The sequence below is a fragment of the Akanthomyces muscarius genome, chromosome 1 (genome assembly GCF_028009165.1).
Source record: "Akanthomyces muscarius strain Ve6 chromosome 1, whole genome shotgun sequence".
Lineage (NCBI taxonomy): Eukaryota > Fungi > Ascomycota > Sordariomycetes > Hypocreales > Cordycipitaceae > Akanthomyces > Akanthomyces muscarius.
This window is the reverse complement of record NC_079241.1, coordinates 3435695-3453700: the sequence shown is the minus strand read 5'-3', so window position 1 is coordinate 3453700 and position 18006 is coordinate 3435695. Positions and strand designations below refer to the sequence as shown.

The 18006-nt window shown below is 55.0% G+C and overlaps 4 protein-coding genes across 5 annotated transcripts; 1 reads left to right on the top strand and 3 right to left on the bottom strand.

Annotated features, from left to right (window-relative positions):
* Positions 1–5746: 5746 nt before the first annotated feature.
* Positions 5747–7293, bottom strand: LMH87_006144 (uncharacterized protein; the record flags this gene model as incomplete). Its single annotated transcript, XM_056203985.1, has 3 exons — positions 5747–5831; positions 5883–6751; positions 7174–7293. The coding sequence occupies 3 exons, from the start codon at positions 7291–7293 to the stop codon at positions 5747–5749; spliced, it is 1074 nt and encodes a 357-aa protein (XP_056059386.1).
* A 1012-nt stretch (positions 7294–8305) lies between these two features.
* LMH87_006143 (uncharacterized protein) lies at positions 8306–10117 on the bottom strand (the record flags this gene model as incomplete). 2 transcript variants are annotated; one of them, XM_056203983.1, is made up of 1 exon in its annotated part: positions 8306–10117. In XM_056203983.1, one exon carries the CDS (start codon positions 10115–10117, stop codon positions 8306–8308), a length of 1812 nt encoding a protein of 603 aa, XP_056059384.1. The 2 variants fall into 2 exon arrangements, with proteins under 2 accessions (XP_056059384.1, XP_056059385.1); XM_056203984.1 differs by having other exon boundaries at positions 8306–9868.
* Positions 10118–11035: 918 nt separating this feature from the next.
* LMH87_006142 (uncharacterized protein) lies at positions 11036–13408 on the top strand (the record flags this gene model as incomplete). Its single annotated transcript, XM_056203982.1, has 3 exons — positions 11036–11450; positions 11503–12430; positions 12481–13408. 3 exons carry the CDS (start codon positions 11036–11038, stop codon positions 13406–13408), a joined length of 2271 nt encoding a protein of 756 aa, XP_056059383.1.
* Positions 13409–15022: 1614 nt separating this feature from the next.
* LMH87_006141 (uncharacterized protein) lies at positions 15023–17752 on the bottom strand (the record flags this gene model as incomplete). The annotated part of the gene is made up of 5 exons (XM_056203980.1): positions 15023–15124; positions 15188–15368; positions 15421–16464; positions 16755–17409; positions 17479–17752. The coding sequence occupies 5 exons, from the start codon at positions 17750–17752 to the stop codon at positions 15023–15025; spliced, it is 2256 nt and encodes a 751-aa protein (XP_056059382.1).
* Positions 17753–18006: the final 254 nt, after the last annotated feature.

Here is an 18006-nt window from a genome sequence, read left to right as displayed (position 1 = left end):
GTGCCTCTTCACCATCGACCCGTCACAAACGACGATGCCCAGGACGGGAGGCCAGGCAGAACGGCCCTGTTCTCGTCCCCCCACCGAGAAAAAGAAGTTTCCATGCCACGGCTCTACCCTCTTCGCTCTCCACCAATCGACCAGTTCCAAGCTTTCCAATGATGCTCCCTCCCCACCCAAGCCCACTGGCCCCCGGCATGCTAGTTACTACCAGTACCTGTTATCAATTAGTTACCGGCTTTGGTAGCTCCCGGCGAGCGTCTGCGAGTTGGCATTCTTTCCTACACAGTTGTCGAGGCCAAGCACCATGGTCAATGGGAGAAGCCGGCGGCGGTCTGGGCAGTTGCCTCCTTGCCCTGTGGCATGCGATTCTCCTCTCTGTGAACCCCTGTCGGTGGCTTCCTTTAGTGCCCGCAAAGCACCCGTCTCCCGTCGTGCATACAGGCTCCTATTTCCCCCTCCCCTCCTTCTCCCAGCCGGTCGCTGTCGTCCCGACCTGCATCTCATTCGTGCTGTTAGTGCACGCGCGTGGCACAGTAGCCCGTGTCGCTGGCTAGTACCTTGGCGTGCCGCTGTGGCGCTGGTTCATGGGGTCAACTTCATCAAAATCTGCCACGGCACGGTACTGGCCGTACGGCTGCTTCGCGAGCGCCTCTCAGCGCCCAGTCCAATCTCAGGCCTGGCAGTACTTAGGCAGCTCTCCTACGTCACTCGGGCGTCTTAATTTTACTCCCCCTTCAGCTGCAACCTCCTCCTGCCCCCCTACACTGGGCATCCGCTGAGCCAGGCTAGGCGTGTTGGCGAGCGCTGCCTCATTCGTGCTCAATCGACCTCGGGTCTGCTACATCGGCTATTTCAAGCCGAGCGTAAGCTTTGTTAGGCGACTGTGTTGTATGACATGGGCAGTTATTAGGCGCTGCACTTCAATCTGCGCTGCAACCAAAATGTTGAGGCGAGGGTAACACAATGTGTTCTACATTCCCTGGCTTTCTTGTACACCCTTTTCGCTGCAACTGGCCAGAACGAGTCGATAAACCGAGCCCGGAGCGCTGGATCAGGAACTTTTGTAAAGAGCAGTTTTCAGCAATGTTGATATTGCACGTGTGACACCGCGGCATGCCGCCAATGTCTCGTTTCTCTCCCATGCAGCACTTAGCTTGCTTGCCAGACGAAAGTGTTACATCGCGAGGCAGGCCGGTCTCTTCACTAACTTAGTGTGGGCTTTGGTACCACCATGCGACCCTCACTCAGATCTGCAGTCTCGGGAAGAGCCCTGCAATGGGAAAGTAGTATCGTGAATCGACTTTGCTAGCTTGCAAGTGCGTGCGTTATTGGTTAATGAGGGGTACGTGGGGTTGTGATAGCTCTGTGAGTTAACTCGCAGGCAGGGGCGGCTTGCAAGAAGCGGCCGAGCCTGATCTTCGCTCTTCGATGTCGGACGGCCTTTTATTTCATTCTGGCTTTTATCTCTTTGATCGGTCTGCCGGCGTGTTTCGAGTCCATGCTACTTACCTCGTTCGACCCCACGAGGCTGGCAGCGGTTAATCGGGCCTGTCCTATGGCTCGAAAGTAGCCGGTTAGTAGCCTGACGAGTCCATGATGATCATAGTTTGGGCGCTTGCTGACACAGTCTCCACGCTCTGTCCGTTAATACCGATGCATGCGTATTCCTGTCACCTTCTACTTCTGTGTCTTTGTTTACCCTTTGCACTGCTTGCGACGTGCTGTTGGCCCGCGTAGGGCCGGCGTCCGTTTAGCGCGCGCTGGCTATGGCTTCCGACGGCCAAGGCTGCAGTCGCTCTCGTGTTTTCGCCGTTTTTTGCGTCGGAGCATCTGACCTGAACTTAGAAAAGATGTCCCGCACGTCGCTGCTAGCGTCTTCTAGGAACCCGGCCATATTTGAATTGCGGCGCATCAAGGAATCTTGCGTTTTAGTTTGGTTAGTGGCTTCGCTATTCTAAAACTAGACGCCACAAGACCTAGCCCGCTGTCAACGCTCTGGCTAACCCCTAAGTGCTACCAGAAGCAGTCTAATGTCGCAAGCAGGTCCGGATGAAAGAGGTCAGATATGACTGCTCCGTCTGCTAGTTCATTTTGCTAAAGGCCCGGGCCCATCCATGGTCCACCGCCAGAGTGACCGCGCCGGATCGGCGATAGCTTGGGCGACGCGTGATTGAAGACTTTTGCTATTTTGATTCAACGCTGTTGGCCTGTATTTGGAATAGCCAATCCTAGAATATCTACAAGGAAGGAGTCTGAACTCACTTACACGAGCACCTTGGCTTCTGCCGTGTTTCAAGTGGACCAGATGATGCTGGACTGGAATGGTTCCATGAGCCTGGGGCGTTTTCGGTGTCGGTGGGACTCGACACTGTAGAAAGAGTACCCTGCTTCTTCTACTTGCAAAATACTTGGAATCTTGTTTCCTTGCGCTCTAGGCCTGAACTGCCATGTTTGGGAATGCCTGCCGCGAACTTAACGAAGTACCCAAGCCAAAACTGTGCCACACCAGCTGGCCACAGCAATGGCTTGCCAGAACCAATCTTCCAGAATTCCCCCCTCGTGATGATAAGTCTCTTGATATACTACTCCGCGACTTCTGCCTCTGCTATCCGTCGTGCGTTACTCCCCTATATCGCCGCATAACACTAGCCCGCATGACTCGAGACCTCCTCCCGCACCGTGATGTGCCACGACCACCACTCACGCATTCCCTTCCACGGCAACGTATCGCTGGAGCCCATTCTCAAGACCTTTTTTTTCTGCACATCCGGGATGGAAACAGGGTACGGCCAGAAACCCCGCCGCCACCAACCTTGCGAAGGACCCATATCGATGCAACATACAAATTCTCGCGTAACTGCGTCACGCGCGGGTTGGGTCGTCACGCCGTCGCGAGAGGCCCTCTCCAGAAGGCCTGGTCTACGGGCATATGCGCACTGCATCTGGCCTTGGCCGCAGCCGTTGCGACGGTGATGCCAATCTTGTGTGGCTTCGAACCAAGCGCCTTGCATGACAACCGGCAAGAGCTCCGCGGAAAATACGCATGAGACGAGAGGCGGTGAAGAGTTATATAGTGCGCTACATTCTGGTCCGCTTATGTGGCGTTGCTGATTTATCGCATTGTTTACTTCTTTCCGGTTTGGTGAGCACAGGGCAGCTTCATGCCGCACTCCAACTAGAGTTGGACATTCAAGCACATGCTCGCCGGGTCGTGCGATTAGGCAGTGAGATGATGCAGCATATACCGATGGAAATATGCGGCGCTACCCAGGCAGTATAACCTCGATTATATTTGTTCTTCCTAGTAGAGAACCTGAACCGCCGATCTCCAGAGTGTCTTGATACTATGGTTGTGGACACTGTATGAGGCTTACGACACCTGGCAGCGAAGCTTTACCACCACTTACAGCCAGTGGCCTGACCCATGCTGCGTACAATTTCCTGCTTCGTACAGAATCGCTTTGCTCGGGTCTCTCGCGGACTTCAACCAGGGTTGTCTAATGACGGCCGGGTCGGAAAAGCACGGCCCGCGAGAAAGCATTACCTTCATGTCGTGGCATATGTTTCAGCGAACGCTGGTCCAATCTCACTGCAACTAGCCAGAAACGGGGCAATTGCTGCGCTGCTAAACTACACGTACTATTTAGCCGACGCGAGCAGCGGATGGGCACAGAATACAGCCCAATCTCGGCGAGATAGGCAATGATGTTCGTGCCAGGGCGGGCAACGGGTGCGACGGGACCCCTGTCCGCCAGCCTCGTCAACACGCAGCTGAGCCAGCAACAAATAGCGCGGAAGCGCGCCAGAACCCATTATCTGACTACCCCTCCGTCGACCGGAAAGTAGCAGGAAACGACGGGTAGTTGCACTAATGCACTACATGGCGGTGGCTGTGAGCTCGTGACGAGCATGTGGAAAGAGGAGCAGCGAATGATGATCCAAGGACCAGCTGTACACGCCCCTTCCTCCTCCATCGACTGAGCCTCGCGTCCCGTGGGATAGCTGCGCCCCACCGTCCTAGGCATGGGAACACGAACCAAACTGTCGGGACAGGCAATCAGCGCCTGATGAGCACGCCTTCTTCCATCTCCCTCATTGCTCGGAGCAAGCTGCGCCCAGCGGGTGGCGGTCAGGGTTCAGCGAAGGGGGCGCCGCAGGCTTGCAGGCGCTTGCAACGTGGGCAAAGTGCAGCAGAATGACAAATAATATGACTCGATGCTGGCTTTGGCGCTGGACGAACAGACCCTGATGGCACTGGAGTTCTGACGCTGGCTCAGACAAATGCGCCGCGGTCTCTGTGGCTTTTGCTGCTGCTACTGCTGCTGCTGTTGCTTCGCAGAAAACCGAGCGCAAGGCCGAGGCTGGGTCAGTTTTCGGTCCCGCCAGCATCATGGCCTGTCGGGAAACTGTCCGGATACATTTGACGTGGCGGCAGATCAGGGCAAAGCAGGCTGGAAAACCTAGAGCCTCGGCGGGGGGCTAGAACATTGCACGTCGTTCGTCTTGTCTCTCGGCATGCCACGTATTCGAACACTGGAGAAAGTGGGATACGAATACTGGCATATGACGACTACACTCACTTGCCGAAGAAAATCGGGCTCTGAACCGCTTGGCCTCAGCCAGCCACACATGTCGCAAATAGCAGAAGGGAAGAAGAGGCCTCATGGCGAGGCTTGGAACCGCGGCAAGGTCGGCAAAAACAGGCGCCTACCCCAATCGTAGTGACATTGCATTGCAGACACGCAGGCGGGGAGGGGGGCGCACAAAAGCCCTTTGTGTTGTTTGTCTATTATTTGTTTTTCGTCTTGTCGTCATACGCCCCCTCCATCTCCTCTCCCTTCTGCAAGCCACTCCCGGCCTGCTACCTTCGTCTTTGTGTAGGTGTTTGCGGGATTCTGTCCTCGAATGGGTGGGGGAGTGGCCATAGCAGGAGTAGAGAAGAGAAAACAGGCGAGCTCGGAGGAGGGCTGTGTATGTTGTCGCGCGCCGCCAGACACAAACCTGCGGCGTTTTTCTGCTAGGCTGCGTGTTCTTTCTGTGCAGAGAACTTTTGCTCTTCTTGTCTAGCGTAATATGGAGCGACTCAAAGCAGCTCTCTTTGAATACCTGTATTAGGATGTAGTTTGACATGAACGAACAACCTGTCGCGCGGTCGGCTTGGCGGTACTTCTGCTTTTGGATGGAGCTTGGCTGGCACGAGGCTCGCCATCGTACCCTAGAGCCAGTCCTTTGCTGCCATTGTACCCTGGGATGTGGTTGTGTCGCATCTGCACAGTAGCTGCAGCTTGCCTTTCAGTCTATTTATTATTTACTGTATCCGCATGAATGTAAAATTTGCATAGCTAGTCTTCTGTCGGTGGAGTAAGCCGTTGTTGAGCGGATTGCATTGTGTACTAAGAAACACAGACTCATACGGCTAGGGACAACCACGTAAAACACAGACGAGCACGAAAAGGTAAAACATGGTAGAAGCGTTATTTTAATTTTGATCTAGCATGTCGGCCAATTTGGGCCTTAGCATGTCGTGGTATGAGTCGGCTTTTGCGATACGCGAAAACAAGATTTGAAAAAATAAATACCAAACTCCAGTGTATCTCCTTCCCCCCAATTTCTTACGTGATTCATGTTAAACAAAAAAGAGAAAAAGAGAACATGAAAGCCTCCGGAAAAGCGGGAAGGCACAGCGCCCTGGGCGAGTCTTTTTGACCAGGCATGGTGCAGTGTCCCGTTCGGAGAACGACGTTTACCACTCATATTCTCCAGTGGCCTTGTGGAAGACGTACTCCTTGCCGTTCACAGTAAGAACGCCGTCTTTAAGTGTACACTTCCTATATGGAGTTAGTCCCGTTGTCTTCATGCAATGACCGATCGATACATACCACTTGTTCTTGACTCGCTGGACTTTGTCATACATGCAAAGCATGATGTGACCAAGACCCTCATCGTCGACCTCATCCTCTTCATGGTCCTCATCAGGGTCATCGAGGTCTGAGTTGATGGCATCCTCATCTTCCTCCTCGTCATCGTCATCCCCACCATCGTAGGCGCCAACTCTTTTGCCCTTGCGGCTTGTTGAAGCGGTGCTTTTGTTCTTGGTTGCCTCTTTCAAGGGTAGCATTAAGCCGCCACCTTCCATGCTGCGAGCCTGCGCGGCCATCTTGGCATGGAGCATGCGGTCGATGTCTACTCGGCCGAGCTCATCCAAGGTACCGGCCTGACTGCGTTGGAGAAGCACCCCCTCAAAGTCTTCGTCGTCTGCGTCTCCGGCGCCGTCAGTCTGGTTGTTTTGGACCTGCTGGTTCGCTGGTGGCTTGTAGCCTTGCTGCTGTGCTTGACCAGCAGGTGCCTGGGCTTGCGATGCTTGGCCCGATTGCTGAGGCTGTTGACCCATGCGATCTTGGATGGCGTTGATCGAGCCTGCGGCACGAATCCCATATTGAGCTTGCAGTTGTTGCGCTGCTCGGCTCGCGGCGACGCTGTTGGCATTATCCATGCCCGTGTAAGCGGGGTACGGGGGGACTCCAGCTGCTTGCGTGCCGGGTTCTTCCTTAATAGCAACACCAGGCTCGTCCTTGATATAGGCTCCTTCTGCTGCGCCGTTATGGGCAGCGGGAGCAGCGACTGGGATAGGAGGCTGAGGCACATAGGAATGAGCGGGCGGCTGCTCTGCCACGGCCGGCGTGGGCTCCGGCCTTGGGTCCCATGGGAACCGAGCGACATCAAGCTGCGTCAGCTTTTGCTGCCAGCCCTGCAATACTGGTTAGCACTGAAATCATCATCGTAAGACAACCGTGTAAGTGTAATGAAATCGCAGCATGTGATTCACGTGATCGCATTAACAAGAATGGAGGGTCGCACGAGCAGCCAATCAGGCAGCCATGGCGCTAGGCAGCACAGGAATGGTCGGGCCGTTTTAGTTTAAAAGGCCCAAATAACACCAGCCCGCCGCCCCCTCCTCTGCGTCAGTGAGCATCACCTCGGTCCCATCGCCCCTACAAGCAACCAGCGCAGCCTGTTCTTTCGCGACGGTCGCTTCCCTCACAGCTCAACGTCGAAACAAGACACAAAAGAAGACAGAAGGGGAGGTCGCTGGGCAAGGTGTTTTTCAGATGCTCCTGTCTCTGCTGCGGCTCAAAATGAGCTGGTAAAGAGAATGGGGTGTAGGCTCACCTGGCGCAGTTCCTCCAGCACCGATTCCTCCACGCCGCTCTCCTCGAAATCGACCCGAGAGTTGTTGATCACCTCCTCAATGATTGCCTGGTAGACATTACCGACAGCTTGGTTGGACATGATGACTTGTAATTCGCAGTTGGCTGGTCGCTGATATCCGTCTGTCGGAGATGGCTCCCTAGTTTCGCAATGATCCTCGGCCGGGCCGTTGGCACTACAGCGACTGGATAGTAGACTGCTGGATCGAAACAGCGGGCGAGAATGCAACTTTCTCGTGGCTGAATTTGGCAAGCAAGGATGCGGGTTTCGGGTTTCGTCGACGAAATGATGCTCGCGCAGTCAAGCAAGGCTCTGGACTAGCAATTGCCTTGCTGGCAATGGATAGCGCGGCCGCGTTTTAGCCAGGCGTCGCTATGCAGCTGTGCTTCTCGAGCCGGAAGAGAAAGAATCAATCGTAGATGGTGTTGCAGTAGCCACCCGCAAGCTCTTTATTGATGGCTCGTAAAAGAACAAACTGGTGCCGTTTACTTAGGTGGTGTGCACTGGAGAGAGTTGCTGAGCACCTAGCAAAGTTACGCTTTCTATGGTGGCAGCATTAGTCATCGCCAGCACGAACGCCACCCACTATTTGCGCTGGCAAACAGCATTCAAAGCACTGAATTTATTGGTCTATGCCCCTAAAAATCGGCTCCAGTGCGCCAGCCGTGAAAGATCACCCTGCTGCACAGATGAACGATTTGGACATGGCATTCCACGTTCCAAGATACCACAGCCGAGCACTGTTTTTTATGTCTCGAGTGTGCCGTCAAGTGCCCGAATGCGATAGCAGCAGGGGCCAAATACGTTCAAAAGTCAAGATACAAATTCCTTGCAAATTAACTATCCTAGACCCTAGAACCTAATATATCGAAATAAAAACATGACCATTCTCGAGATATCACTTGTCGTCGCATTTCGTCTCAGACCATCCCATGCATTCATTCATCGTGGAGAAGCGCTTTCGAACCACGTGCAGAAGGGCAGATAACAACTCCCCAACGCCGTTGAAAATTGAACAAGCCCAGCCCACGAGACCGTCGTCTGTGAAGAGGGAAATTTGCATACCTACCGTGAAGCTATGAGAGCTCTATACTTATCGGATGGTCATGGACTTGGCCATCTCGGCCTTGCTCGACGACCCCGAGGCACCAATGCCGGCCGACGAACCAGCCTTCTTCTCGAAAATCTTCCAGAACTTGAGGCTCTCATCCGCAGCAGCAGTAGCGAGCATCTGGCCATCGGGGCTCAGGCAGCTGTGGAGAACACGGCTTTCGTGAGCAGGGATCTCGACATTGCGAACCAGCGTAGGATAACTCCAGACACTCAGCGAGTTGTCAGGGAAGCCAGACGAGCTGACAATCTCACGGTAGTGAGGGCTCCAGCGGAGCGAGGTCACCTGAGAACCAGTATCGATGCTGTTGACGCGAGCACCAGATGTTGAGTTCCAAAAGTGGATGTGACGATCATACGAACCGCCGCCGGTAGCAAGAAGGTTCATGTTCCAAGGGCACCAGGCAAGTGCCTTGACGGCAGCCTTGTGGTTGGTCTTGGTGAACTTGGGCACGGACAGCGAGCGGGCATCCCAGATGGAGACCAGGTTGTCGTTGCCGCCAGTAGCGAGCTGAGCACCATCGGAGCGCCACTCGAGGCCACAAACCTCCGAAGTGTGAGAAACAAGCTCAGCAGTCTTGTGCTCAGCAATGCGCACATCGTGGTTGAAGACGAGACCGCTTCGGGCACCGGTGGACAGAAGATGCTTGCTCCAGCCCATGACGCCGACACGGGTGTCGTGGCCAAACATGCTGCGGATCTTTTGCCCTTCAGAGACGTCCCAGATCTGGACCTCACCCGTGCCGAGGCCTACACCGACATAGGCACCATCGTCGGACCATTTGACGCTGCTGACATATGTATCTGGGCTGGTCTCGAGCAAGCAGTTAACGTTGCCCTCGTCAGCCGACCACACATATACGTTGCGCTCAAGGCCAATGGCGACTTGATTGCCGGAGCTCCAGTCGAGAAGGTTCAGGTAGTAGTCATCAATCAGACCAGGAGCATCGAGAACGCGCTCGGGGGCGGTAGCAATGCGCCGGCGAATCTGAGCCGAGCTGACACCAACGGGCTTGAGAGGTCGGTTGTATTGTTGGCGAAGATCGATAGGCTTGGAAGACTCGGGAGGAGCAGGCTTGAATTCTAGAATGCGGGTGTTGAGTTTGACACCGCAAGCGTCGGCAAGGGAGTCTTGGTAGGCAACAGTGTTCGGGGAAGGCTTTGTGTAGGTATCGGCCTCCTCGCTGTTAATGTCTAGTCGCTCAAAAGCAGCGGCAGCATCATCCGCCGCAGAGGCTAGGGCAGATGAGCCGCTGGTGCTAGACTTGGGTCGTTGCCTCTCGGAGAGATCGAGCTTGCTGGAGCCGGCGTTGGCAATGGCTGAACTGGAGCTACGGTTGGGGATGAAGCGGTCGCCGGTGTAGTTGATGGTCGTCTTGGTAGGCTTTTGACGGAGGGAACCCTTCTTGGATTTTGTGCTAGCGGGCGTCTTGGGGACACCAGTTCCCGTCAGGGTGTAATCAGAGACACCGAGCTCAAAAGCCTTGCGAGGCGTTTGCGCACCAAAAGCAATGTTGGACTTTGGTGATCCACGGCTGGAAGCCATGGAGACGGAACGAGAGAGATGTGACATGAGGTTGCCACCGTAGGCGGACTTTGAGCCTTTGGTAGCACGGCAATCTTTATTTCCCGATCCATCGGGCGTGTATGGGGAGGAGTTGATGTTCACGGGAATGGTGGTCGTCGTAGCTTGCTGGCGGGGAGATGGTGTAAGTGGCATACGTCCCCCAGCAGTGCGAGACGAGAAAAGTCCCTTGTGGGACTTGACTGGTGTCGATATCGCGGCGGTCGACATAATGAAGATAGATGGATTTTTTTTTTGGTCTTTCTTTGTCGGGAAGTTTATCGCAGAAGAACAGGACGGATTGTGGAGGATTTCAATGCTGAAGACGTAGGAAGTAGTGAGAGCAAACTAAGCATCGGCGTAAATGAAACAAACTCCAAGACACTCTAGTCAAAGGCTCCTGGTTTTTTGACACTTTTTCCGAGGGAAATAAAGTGAAGTGGTGCGATCAAATCGAGGATGCCGTTCTTGACGAGGCCAGGCGCGGCAGAGCGTCAACGGAGGAAGCAAATCAGACGTAACAATTTTCGAAACGATTTCGGAACTTTTATGCAAAGACAAATTGAGAAGTGTGCAAGTAAGCTATGATAGCTTTAAGCTGAACGGGCAAAGGATATAGATGGGATCTTTGGTATGAGGGTGAATATTGGTGGATGGCATGTCGACCAGATGCTCCCGATTCACGTTACCTTTTATTTACTTTGGGCCCCACCATCTGTCTGTCCAGGCAACGAGGCAAGGCCCTGTCGAGTGGCGGAAACCGGACGGAATAAAGATAGTCCGTCACTGCGCCTGTGTCTCATCCGGGGGTTTGATCCCGGCTAGTCCGTACAAGGCGACAAGTGGGCCGTTCGATGCAGAGCCCCCTGCATCTGGTCCGACCGGTGCCGCCTGTCAGTGGAGCAACGTAATTTTGCCAAACGTCCACTCTTCTTTGGCTGGCGGCTGCTCTGACCGACCTCGACACGCCTGTCACAGGCGCTTGCAGCATTGCGTGCCTTTCCGTTTGCCACCTATATATCAGAGGTGAACAGGCTGTTATCTTTGTATTGACACATACTTCGTCACAAAGGGCTCAGAATCCCACTTTCGGCCTCGACTACTCCAGCCTTTTGACATGGGAACATAGTGGCTCTCGAGTCCGTTGTCATGGCCCAGCCCTCTACCCCGGCCTCTCAGACATCGAACTCCATTTTTGGTGACGGCCTCTCCCAGCCCGACGCATCGAGCCACCAGTCTTCGGCGACGCCATTCACGATGGCTGCTCCAACGCCCCCATCCGCCGTTCCCGACTCCAACAACACTTACATAATGGCCAATTCTCCCACCAAGGCCCGGCCGTCAGTCGATGGCTACAGACCCAAGGTCACTCGTACTCTGGGACAGCGACCGGCATGTCTTGTGAATGCCTCGGTCACATACTGTGGCAACAATGAGATATACGCTTTTGGCGGCTTTGATCAGTATACCGATGAGGTGTACAACCATGTCTTGCGACTCGACCTTGTCAGCCACCAATGGAGCCTGGTCGACAACTATGGTGACATCCCAGGTGTACGCATGGGCATGTTGTCCCACCGCTTCATGCCGACAACATCTTGCTAACTCTACCACAGGACACACTGCGACACTTTACCAAGGCGACAAATTGCTCGTCTTTGGTGGCGAAAACGAACATCGCACTTATCTCTCCGATTTAATCATCTTCGATCTGAAAACTGCACACTGGACCCAGCCTACGGTCTCTGGCCCCATACCAAAAGGTCGAGCGCGGCATGCAGCGACACTGCACGAAGATAAATTGTTCATCATTGGCGGAATCACCGGGACGAATAATTATGTTCTTGACGACCTTTGCTACCTCGATCTGAAAACATTTACTTGGTCTAAAACATGGCGCTTTATTGGCCGGTTTGATCATTCCGCCTACATCTGGGGAGAGCGCTTGTGGGTGTTCGGCGGCCTCAGTGAGGACATGGACAAGGTTAGCGATATGTGGTGGTTGGACCTGAAGGGTGTACCCGAGTTCGACTCACGACCCCAAATCGGCGTCTACGATCGACCCGCTAGCGGCAACCGTACCGATTCTCCTCGACCACCATACACAATGGGCCACAGCCCTGCAGTCGGGACATCTGGATACGCCGCCAACTCGCGTACGGCTCAGGTCAACCCCCCATCTGTACAACTGAAGGCATACGCACCAGTTGCCCCCGGTGCGATATCTGCTTTGAAATTTACTTCGGGCCCCAACAGCCCGTCGCAGGGCTCTGGTATTCACTTTCACATATACTCGTCAGGCACACTGCTCGACTTTGTGTCACCGGCCGCTACCATCACGCATCGCGAATGCTCTCTGTCTGCACTTGACTTGACTACATTGCGATGGCAGAAGTTGGCAGATGGTCAAGAAATGTTCAAATCAGGGTATCGATGGCACTATTGTACTATGAATGAAGATGGCACGAAGGCCTGGCTGCTTGGCTGCCCTCTTGATCCTATCGGTCCAGAATTCGGACCCGGGGGCTACGAGCTATATCTTAGGTGAGTTTGTTACAATTGGACTGCGATGTATTCCTGCTAACAGCTCTTAGTGATGTTATGGAAGTTGACCTTCGACGTTACGGCCTTCTTGGAAATAATTTGGCACCACAAGCCAGTGTCGAAGCCCGACCTTCGGCCTTGGCGCGGCCGCTCGACCAACCATCCCACGGCCTTGGCGCAGACTTGGCCAAGACGTTTGATAAACCACCCGAGTCGGGCAGCGGCACAGACTTTGTCATCACCGCGCTTGCGGATGGCGCAGAAGACGATGACATGCTCAGCTCGGGTCTGATTCGCAGTGCGGAAGAGCCTACAGAGAACTGGCTGGCACCCGATGCTACAACTTCAAGGCCCATCTATGTTCACAAGCTGATTCTGCAAGCTCGCTGGGCCCATTTTGCGCGACTTTACAACGCTCAGATGGCTGAGTTCCATACGAAAAAGATGCACATACCAGAGCCGTATCCTGTCGTACGCGCATTCCTACTCTACCTATACACAGACAGCATCCACGGCAACGTCGAAGCTGGCGGCGAATCCCTCACCGGCATTGACGAGGTTACAGGCCTGCTGGTCATGGCCAACATGTACGGCATCCCGCACCTGCGGCTGCTCTGTGTCAACCGCCTCGCCAAGGAGCTCGACGTGGAAAACGCCTGCCTGATCTGGTACTCGGCCGGCCTCGCCGACGAGGAGTGGCTGCGCAAGCGCGCGGCCGGCCTATGCATGACGCACTGGGGCCGCATCGTCCGCACGCAGGGCTTCTTGCAGCTGCCGCGCCACGCGCTCGTCGAGCTCTCGCAGGAGATTGACATGGAGGGCCGCGTCGTGGCCGGCGAGGAGCTAGAGTGGTCCAGCATGGGTGCCGGCGGCGGCGGCGGCCGCTACGGCAGCGACGATCGCAAGGGCAGCGTCGGCAGTAACCAGCTTGCCGAGTCGTCCGAGGTGGACGAGGACGACGGCATGGAAATCAACTAAAGTGGTGCTCCTCCGCCGCCGCCGTCGCGCCCATCCCGTCCTTGATCACTTGCACTTTGCTGCGCCCTGGCTCGTAGCTACAGCTCCGAGCGACGCTCATCCTCTTGTTTGAACAAACAACAAGGAATAAACTTGGCACTTTTCAGTCTTTACATCTCGATTGTTTTTCTGGTTTGGGTTTTGCATCGCAGCATTGCTTTGGCGTTTGGCTAGCTATGAATCACGTCAATGTTGTAGGCCAACTTCCGTTATTTCCCCCCCTCCCCGCGCTGTCTGGCTGCATGAATGAGTAAAGAGATGAGAAGTCACGAGAGGCCCAAGGTCATGATAGTAATAGCATTAGAAACGAAAATCGAGTGATATTTTATAAAAGGAAAAGAAAAAAGCACTGCCCTGAAATTCTTTTGTGTAACCATTCTCCTTTTGAAAAACAAATAAAAGAAAACCAAACAAAGACAAAATCACGATACCAGGCAACCTGAACGTCAGACCGATGATCCAGTAACGAAAATTCCCACCCTCAATACCCTTGCACTGTTTCATACAAGACAAAGTATACTATAAAGCAGCGACATACTTTCCGTGTGCACCTTTGCATGCGACGACAGGTCGTTCATTCGCCCAGTTTTTCTTCCCTCGACGTGATCATGACGCGAAAGTTGCAGATCATCTTGACTCCAAACGCGGGGCCGAAAGTGGTGTGACATCAGAAAAAGGTCTATAAGATATAGACCAAAAAGAAAAGCTCTGATAAGGCTGATTCGATCCAAAAACGTTTTTCCATGCGCAGGATGGAATTAGTGTTGCGCTTCTGCCGTAGCGAGTCTTGGAAACTATGAAAAGAAAAAGCAATACAACAAGAAAAATCGAAAAGAAGGCGAGCAAATGAAGTCGTTCGGCCGAGCTGTGCGCATGTTCCGTCCACCTTTCGCCCCCAACCACCACCGCCGTTGTTGATGCGCGCTATGTAAGAAGAGGCTTGCGGGAAGTTGCAATTGCATTCCATCACCTTCCAAAACAGGGCAAACCGATAGGCATCGACAGGTAAGCCCAAGTTTCATTCTCACGAGGGCGGAGGCGAAACCCCTGCTCCTATGACGCGGGAGCTCGGTGGGCGGGGAGGGTTCAGAGGACTTTTGGGGATCGGCCCTCGAGAGCGCCGGGCGCGGGAAGATCGGCACGGGGCAACCTCGCCTTTTGGGAATCGCGTAGGAAAATTAAGTAAGAAACAGAGAGCTAGAGAACCTTGTTCAAAAAGAATTTTGGACCCTGCCGATCCAGTGGCAAGTTGCGTGTATCGGGGACGTTGCCGCCAATATCAAGGGAAGCCAAAGAGCGGAAAAGTTGCAAAGTAACGCCGTTGCAATGAACCGTGAACCGTGAACCGTGAACCAAAAGAAGATACCTAGACAGCCTCGAAAATCACTTTTATAGACCAAGATGAAAGGCCAGCTTTTTGGGGCCTGCCCCCAGAATGTTCCCCGCCCCGTCAGACCGTCAAGGACTGGACAGGGTCGGGGTTGCAGCTTTATACAGAGCGATGCACGGGGCCAGCATGCATGTTTATATGGGTAGCGGCGTCGCAGACACCGTGGAGGATGCTGATCGGCCGTCTCATTGAGGTGGGACGTCCTCAGTGATTCCAGGCAGGTTCAGCCCAACAGCCATAGCGTGTGCCTTGAACTCGGGATTGCACGGTAGCGAATGAGACTTGTGCTGTGAGAGGTGTCAGTATACCGAGCATCGCATATGCTTAGGTAAGAGAGGCTTGGAACATACGTATTTGAGACCGTTGAGGTTCTTGTATCGCTTGCCACATGTTTCGCAATTGAATGGCTTCTCCTTCTCCATGCCGAGAGTCCCAGGATATGGCGCACTGGTTTCGGGATTAACGATGGAGAATGTGCCGTCGCCGTTCTCGTGCAACTGCTGCGTCTGGTGACCGTGAGCTTTGTGATATCTGGAGGGCTTGGTTAGTGATGATAATCGTGGGCAGGCGGAGAATAACATACTTGAGTCCGTTTTGGTTCTTGTATGCCTTTTCGCAGCCAATGACTGGGCACTTGAATGGCTTGTGCTCCTCCGGCATCATCATAGTCTGCAGGCGTTGGAGTAGCGCCTTGTTTGTCTCGGGGTCGGCAAACTGGCCCTGGGTAAGACCAAGCTGGGCGAGCTGAGCCTGGATCGTACGGTTGTTGGCGTTGCCGGGTGGGAAAGCGCCATTGGGGCTGAAAAGATGCTTGCCAGGATCGTTGATGCAGAAGTTCTCGCCGTCTTCGTCTTCAGGGTTGCCGTTGGAGAAGTCCATGTCACCGAGAGCGTTGCCGTTGCCGCCCATGGGCATACCGGGCAAGTCACCGTCCATGCCGTCCATACCATCCATTTGCGCGCCCCCTTGAGAGAGCTGCTGTTGCTGCTGGGTGGTAAGAGTGGGGGTATTAACGGAGGAGACGGTGGGATTGTTTTGCAGGCCGAAGCTAGCCACGGCCGGCGTGGTGGGCTGCGATGTGCGAAGAGCCTGGGGAAAACCGGCATTGGACATGTCGAGCTGAGGTCGCTGTTGCTGGCCAAACATCTGCCGTGTATGCGTCATTCGAGAGCTGTCGTCGAGCTCCATGGTCCCAACCGCATCATCCATCTCCATGTCCGCGACAGCATCCATATCATCGTGCATGTTGGCGTTGAGGGCGTTCATCTGGACGCTGTCGAGACCGCCCTGGGCTTGACCGGGCTGCTGGCCGAGACCCTGCATGTTGCCCTGACCGGGAGTTGGGGTAGTCCTGGAGCTGGACATTTGTGAGTTGCCCGGCATGCCCATCTGGCCGCCAAATTGGTTAAAAGCATTGTTGCGAGAAGAATTGGGGCTGGGTTGAGTATGCGCCTCTTCGTAATGCTGAAGCAAGTCGTGGAGGTTGGGGAGGGTCTTGCCGCAGCATGTGAAGTCTCTCATGAAGTTGGCTTCAAGCTTGGGCAGATAGGACGAGGAGTGGAAAGATGAGGAAGGCTGGGCACCGGCAGCACCGAACTGGGCCGGGGATGTGCCTTGCATCATGATGCTGTTCGAGAGATGATTGTGTTAGCCATGGTGGTACAGTACGTAGGTTGCGACAGCTGAAGAGGCACCCCGCAGCCTCAGAAAAAAAAGTGACATGGTGCCCGACACAGATGGTGCAAGTCGCTGGTGCCGCCGCGAGCTAATGCACGGTCGCAAAGTAAACCAGCGCCGGCAGGCAGAAGATAGACTGCAAATAAAGTGCGAGAATGGTGGGCAAAGACAGCGCAACTTGAACGCAGGGCTTTGGGGGGCAGATTTGGTTGGTGTTGGGGTGAGGGGCATTTTACTTACTCATCGCGGACAAAGCTGCCAAAGGACATGCCAGCCCAGCTCATGCCGTTGGCGAGGCTGCCAGCGAGCGACTCTCTGCGATTGCGGTTGACGCTATCGCGGTTCTGGTTGTTGACGGAGATGGGCTTCGGGCCGGCACTCACGAAGGAGTCCTGCCGTGAGCGGCCCATGCCCATGGGACCGGTCGTCATGTCTGTGTCGGAAAGGTCGTCGTCGACCAGGTCAATGTCGTCGTGGCGGCGGAGGGAGTCGAGAAGCGCGGCGGACAAGAGAGAGTCGCGCGCCGAAGAGTGTGCGTGGGAAAAGTGTCGGGCGGATGTGTCGAGAAGGTCGGAAGAGTGTTGGTGATGGGAGGAGGAGTCGAGGGGCGTGGCGGGTTGGGTCGATGGTGAGAGAGTCAAGGACGTGGAGAGGAGAGAGACAGGCGAATCGGCCGCCTGGGAGGAAGTCGAGGAGGAATTGTAAGCAGCGCCTGTAGTGCCTGTGACAGCGGCCTGGGGCTGCGCCATAGCCTGAGTCTGGGCGACCGAGTGGGTGGCGGGGGCAGCCTGGGCGCTGAAGAGGGCGCTGAAGGCTGAAGCCATGGGCGCTGCAGCGGTACCTGTCCTGGCAGAGGTGCTGCCTCTGGAATTGGTGCAGCTGCTGCCACTCCCGGCTGTGGCAATTGCGGCACCCGTATTATTAGTCCATGTACCGCCTGTGGTGATATTGCCCGTGCCAGTACCTGTGCCTTTGCTTCCAGCTGGCTGGGCGCGGGCGCCGACGCTATTGCCGCTACCGGGTCTGGCGGCCTTTTGCTGGTGGACCGCCTTGCAAGTGTCTTCTCCAGAGGCCCCGTCAAGCTGTCCGTCCCTGCTGGACCATGTCCCTGCTGATCCAGCCGCAGTTGGCCTGCTTCCCGAGGCCTGCTTCTGCTGCTGCTGCTGCTGCTGCCCCGGTTGGGACCCCGGCGCTGGGCCGCCAACGCCGCCGCCGAACCACTTTCGAGCGCTCTGCATCGCTCCGTCGCTCGCTCGCTGCGCTGCGCGTTCAGCTGCTGCGCTCTCGTGGAGACTCGTTCGACGGGTGCTCGATGCTGTAAGATGTATGTATGGCGCTGATTCGCAGTCGCGTTTCGATGGGCTCTTGGGGCTCGCCGTCGCCGCATAGATCGGGTGCTTCGTCTTGGCTGTATTCCCTGCGCTCGATCTCGCACAGCTCGTGGTTTCGCTCTCGCTGCTTCGGCCGCAACTTTGTTGCTCCAGAAAGCAAT